This window comes from Coturnix japonica, chromosome 2 (assembly GCF_054131305.1).
Source record: "Coturnix japonica strain WE chromosome 2, WE-NBRP24, whole genome shotgun sequence".
In the NCBI taxonomy this organism is placed as follows: Eukaryota; Metazoa; Chordata; class Aves; order Galliformes; family Phasianidae; genus Coturnix; species Coturnix japonica.
This window is the reverse complement of record NC_140664.1, coordinates 89,072,311-89,078,310: the sequence shown is the minus strand read 5'-3', so window position 1 is coordinate 89,078,310 and position 6,000 is coordinate 89,072,311. Positions and strand designations below refer to the sequence as shown.

Genomic DNA, 6,000 nt, shown 5'->3' with positions numbered 1-6,000 from the left:
AACAGCCATCTCCACACAGTGTTTACATACATGCACATCCACTCTGGAGAAAGCTATTTAGTGGATTTTGAGTGATTTAAACCATTCCAATCAATAATCTCTTCCCCTCTCCCAGTGTTCTGTGAGTAGGATGTGTCTGACTGTCACAGGACTGACTGTCTGTGCAAGACATTCCCATTCCATCACTGGGGGAAAAAAATTCCCAGCAACAGACAGACACACACATACAGACTGGAAGAGAGAACTGTAATTTACTGAAGTCACAGGCAAAACCTCCATGTTCTTCACCAGTACCAGAAAATCACACTTTGTATGGATCCAGACCTGGAAACCAGGTTACTGCATGGCAATAAGTAGCAAGGAGTAAAAGGGAATTAAAGCAATGTTTTGCATTTTTTTAATGTTTATTCATTACTTTCTTTTTTTTTTTTTTTCCTTTTTAGGAAAAGCTTCAAGTAAGCCCTTGTTTGTGTTCTCTCGAGCCACAGTCTTAGCAGGTATTCAAAGCAGATGCAATCCAGGAGTTGGAGATAAGCTAAATTAAAACCAACATGGATCTAAACAAAGTCTGTAAGCGTCGGAAACAGACAGATGTGATTCACTCCATGTGTGTCCAGAGTCAGCTTCTGTGCTGTAAATCCTTTGATGGATTCAAAGAGCTGGCTCAAAACATTTCTCATCAACACACAGTGTTACAGAGCCTGTGCAGACAGCCAGACTGAGATCAATCAAAAAGCTGAACAAGCACCAGCAAGGCAGAAACAGCAGGGTTTAGGGGGTGGTGCTCTCTTGCCTAAGGATGTGCGTGTGCAGCCACAGCCCATCCACACCTCTCCACATCTACTGTGTGGTACACTGACGATGCCACCCACTGACTTACCCTATTTCCACCAGCTCAGTGGCACTGTATTGTTAATATCACAGAAGGACTTGCCCTGCTGCGATGTGTTACGTCTGAACTTCATATTATGAACTTATTTTGTCTAATTAACATTTTACAAAAACAGATAAGAGACCAGTTTTGTATTACTCACTGCTCCAAGTGATTTCAGCTGTGGATCAGCAGACCTACACCACTGCAGCTAAGAAAAGGAGCCAACTCACTTTTACATTACAGCACTGCACTTAAGTGCATAAGTGAGCGCACTGTCTGCAAGCATGCTGCACTACATGCTTTTTCAACAGCAAGGATGTCAAAGTTTTATCACATACTGACTCCTTCCTGGGCCACTAAAGTCAAAACAAACAAATGGGAAAAAATACCAAACACAAGAACCCAAAGAAAACTCTACCATGATAAAACTAGAACAGAAATGCAATGTTTAGTTATGGTGCTGGTACACAACAGAGCAGGCAATGATACAGTACTTTAATCTGTATTGTCTATATAAAACATTTATTTTTAAGTTCTATAACGGTATTATAGAAATACATAGAATATTTCATAGAGTGTATTTTAGTGTACTCACTGTGAAAATAACACATTTATTAAGACAAGTATTCTTATGTCCAAACTTTATTTAAATATACGCACTGCTTTGCCTTGCAGAATTACGTGACTGTGAAAAACAAAGTATCCATAGTCTATTTGCTGCTCACCAGAATCTTCTCGTTCTGATTTCCCTGGGTCATCCACGGCGCTCACTGCTGTGAGATAAGTCTATAAAAACCATGAAAGTTCTTGGACTGGTAGATTTCCTATATCTGTTTGCATTCATGTCTAGTGCACATAGCCTGTCGTTCAATTCTCCACGTGCCTTCTTCGTAAGTGCAGTGACATATAGTGCATTCGTCAGTCTTCACCTCTCGGCCTGCAGGAATGACAGTGGTTTCTGCAAAGCAGTTTGGGCCTAAAGAAAGGAAAGAGTTTGTTACATGACACCCACAGCACACCATAACCCAACACAGTTCAGTTTTAGTCTCAAGCACTGAGAATCTAACACAAAGTAACACTGGGCACAGTTAACCAGCAGGCAAAGAGGAAAGGAGCCTTGCCTTCTAAACTGGATTCTGATTTCCTTCTGGTTTCAGCAAGGGCCCTCTGCAAATGAGGGTGAGATACATCCCTTGTGTGAACACAGCTATGACAGGCACAGACCGGTCAGCCTGTCGAAAAGAGATTGAAGCAAGAGAAAAACCTGATCATCAGTGATGGAGAAGTGCTATCATGGAACAGATTGTAAATGTGATTAATTCTCCACTGGAAACATACATTGCATTTTGTGTAGTAGTCAAAGAAGCAGATTAGTTTATTTTTCATTTCCTGAGAAATTCCAGGGCGCAGAAGTACCAGCCTCTTCTGAATAAAGTCTCTTTTCATGTACAGAATGAAGTATTCAGTTTTATATAAGTCAGCAAGTCTGCAAACGCTCCTTTTTGTAGTTCATCGAAATGACTTCATTTCCAAGGAGGAGGCAGGAGAACAACAAGCCACCGGCAGTAAGTTCACAGCACTAATCTGATTCCTTCAAACAGCGACATCCTCACATCTCTCCACTGCAGAAGGCTGCGCATGCTGCATTATCTACAGCTCTGTTCAAAAGAAGTATCTATTTCTGCCCTGAATATCCACGCACATTTGTAAAGCAGCACTAAACCCTACCAAACACCTGCTGTTACTTATGTTCTCAGCATGACCGAGCCCGCTATTCACTGAGTGCACAAAGCTGCCCCGCGGGGCACAGCCTGGCTATCCTGCAGCACCATGTGCCACCACCCACCAGGTGGGATGTGCAGCGCAGGACAGTGTGAACCCACACATTCTAATATTCTGGTGCAGCTGAAATTCTGGCAGTCAACTGCCATCCTGTCTGCCACACCAGTATACACATCATAGGTGAAGTTCAATCTTCCACCTCCAGGAATCTGCTGTAGAAACCAAGCCACACGCTTTTGTTAGAGCATTGTCTGATTACCGGAGGTCGGTGCTCGCTCTGCATTTTAAAGCACAACTAAAATAGTTCACGGATCAAATTTAGTAGTTGTTTCTGTGGTTCAGATTGTGCATTCATGCACTGATGCAGCAGCCTGACGAGCAGTTGTCTGCCTGACAAAAGTCAGCCGCTTCCTCACTGCTAAGTTATCCTTCTTGAAGAGCCCTACAGGATGCACAGAAATTTGATTCAGCAAGTTGGGCCCATTCTCTAAATATTGAAGCTACTGTTTGTTTTAGATCTGTCTGTTGACAAACACCTTTAACACATGGTAATTTTGAGTGGATTCTTGTCTGTGGTTCTGGACACAGAACAGACAGCAAACATTGAGTTCAGTGCACTCCACAGAATCAAAGAATCATAGAAGGCTTGGTTTGGAAGACATCTAAGAGACCAGCCAGTTCAAATTCCCCTGCCATGGGCAGAGCTGTCCCCCACCAGCTGAGATGCCCAGAGCCCCATCCAACCTGGTCTTAAGCACCTCCGGGGATGGGGCACCACAGCTTTTATGGGCAGCTGTGCCAGTGCCTCACCGCCCTCTGAGTGAAGAATATCCTCCCTAACATCTAATTCAAATCTTCCCTCTTTTAGTTTAAAACGATTACCCCTTGTCCTATCACTATCAAACTGTGTAAAAATTCAATCTTTTTCTTGTTTATAAGCCTCCTTTAAGCACTGGAAGGGTGCAGTGAGATCCCTCCGGAGCCTTCTCCATGCCGAATAAGCCCAACTCTCTCAATCTTTCATCACTGGAGAGGTGCTCCAGCCCTTTGGTCATCTTTGTGGGGGGCAATCACCTCCATCTCTCTGCTGCCACTCATTTTTTAATGCAGCCCAGAACACAGCTGGCCTTCCAGTCTGCACGCACACACTGCTGGCTGATGTCCAGCTTCTCATCCACCAGGATCCCCAAGTCCTTGTCCACACATCTCCTGTAAAGTTACCTGCATTACTACCATAGCGTGCTTTTATGTTTGCCCATCCCTCAGCCCGTCCCTACAGCACACAAAGAAGGAGAGAAGACTTGAGCAGTGTAGGGGAAGGATGAGCTTCTGGGTACCTCTGCACACAGGGCACTGTCATGCTCATAAATGAAACAAAGCATTTACTGACTATGCCATTCTCCACGGAATTTTGAGAGATTTTCACTGTTGTATAGCTCTGTATCAGTTAAATACACTATTTCTCTGGTGCATAATAAGCATAATCAGGAAGTTATTAAATGTAAAAGGGAACAAGTTCATCCTAAACTGTTCAACTATTTAATATGGGGGAAACACTTCTGTTGAGAAAGGAACAGAAAGGCAACAGCCATCTGCTGGAGAATGCAGCCTGACAGAACCAAATGACAGCAACAAAGCATGCTGTGGAGCAAGTCTCGTGCAACTGTTCTACAGAAAATCGGCCATTTCCTGATTCTGCATTCGCACCCATCATCACTGTAACTGCAAATGCTACCCTGTACTAAGACTGGCAATAGTCAACTGGCATCCCTGCCTTATATTTGTGTGTGCACAACATTCTGGTTAATGTGACAGGTAAGGTCACCGAGGAAGAGGCTGAACTGACTGTATTACAGCAACACCCCACAGGTAAATGCCAGTACAGTACAGTGTTCAATACTGAAAACAGTTCTCCAGCTCTCCTTGCATTGTTCCTCCAGATCCTAAGACCTCTTTTCCTGCCTCAGTCTATCCTGTCCATGTCATGGGTAAGGCAGTGGAGCGTGGGGAGCTGCCCATCATGGGTATGGTGCTCATGAACCAGTGACTGATGCCATTTTCCTTCTGCCTTGGAGGGAAAACTGAGAAATTAAGGATTTTAAGGGGCAGTGGGTGGTTTTAGACCAGAAAGTGCCATAATTTCCTCACTCTCCTTTAGGAAGAAAACAGAAGCTGGTGTCTCCTCCAAACAAAAGAGTGGGTGTGATACCCTAAAGACATAGCGTTTGCTGGAACTTCTGCTTTACTCACAAATGAGCAGTTCGTGGAGATTTAGTGGGATTTACAGCTTCCTGTCACAAAGGGCAAGATATTTTGTGAGCTCTTAAATAGTTCTCCAAATTATCTCACTTTGCACATGAAAAGCATTTCAAAATAAGTGGGGGCTGTTCTAATGCCAAAGCGTTGGTGGACTTTCTGGCTGGCTTTTACTGGTGCAAGGGCAGTACAGAGTGCTGCTCCTCTCTGTTGCCTACAAAGCAGGCTGCCTGCTCCCCGTGTTGACCTGCAGTGACACCACTGCAGTGACATCTCCTGACTATGCCTCCCAGAGCAGCAGTGGCTTGATGCAGCCTATTTCATCTACAGCACAAATGTCCCGGGCCACATCCCTGTGTACGTTCATGTAGCTCTAAGGAAGCTAGTGGTGCTGCACATCTTTGCAGTGGATTAAGATCTCACCGTATCACTCTTAAATCTGGCAGAAAATCCAATATGACACATCGTACCAATTCCAAGCACAGTTTGAAATCTACCACGACATCATTTGTTTTCCTAAAGTATGTCCTGACGCCGTCAGACTCCATTTGAGCCATACCATCCTGGCAGCCATGGAGATTTCTTTCCCAGGGCTAAAGCATTGCTGCTGCTGCGGTCTCAGCAATGCCTCAAAGCAGCGAACTGACTGCAAGCTTTGTGTTATCACACTGAGCACCAGATTGGAGTGCTTGAAATGTTTGAAACAGTGAATCACAGCTTTGTGCTGGGATGTGATCAGTCAAGAGAGCTTATCTGGTGGTTAATTCATGGAGAGTTTAGAACAGGAGTCTCGTTTCTTATATATTTTTAAAAGTTTATAAATATTATCGGGGTAAATGCAACAGTTGTAGGCTTTTTTCACCCAAAATTCCGAATGCTGATACTTTGCAAAGCTTCCGGTGACTAATGTTTTATGCTTTAGTGTTGATAAATGCAACAATTCAATTAAAATGCAAATTCTGTTATCTCAGAAGAGAACAGCCGATACCAATTATCAACAGAGAATGCCCAAGCCACTCACCTACAGAAGCAATAGTATCTGTAACCTTGACAACCTTGCCAGAGACTCTCTGAAGCTTCTCCTCCTC

General features: G+C 43.9%; 1 protein-coding gene across 3 annotated transcripts in view; it reads right to left on the bottom strand.

Moving 5' to 3' along the window:
- Positions 1-1,303: 1,303 nt before the first annotated feature.
- The window catches only part of VWC2 (von Willebrand factor C domain containing 2), a 48,629-nt gene continuing 43,932 nt past the window's right edge, over positions 1,304-6,000 (bottom strand). For all 3 annotated transcript variants that reach the window (XM_015854358.3, XM_015854357.3, XM_085537965.1), the window contains exon 4: positions 1,304-1,850. In XM_015854358.3, coding sequence (XP_015709844.1) covers positions 1,699-1,850 — 152 coding nt within the window. In that variant the 3' untranslated portion in view covers positions 1,304-1,698. The remainder of the gene's footprint in view (positions 1,851-6,000) is intronic.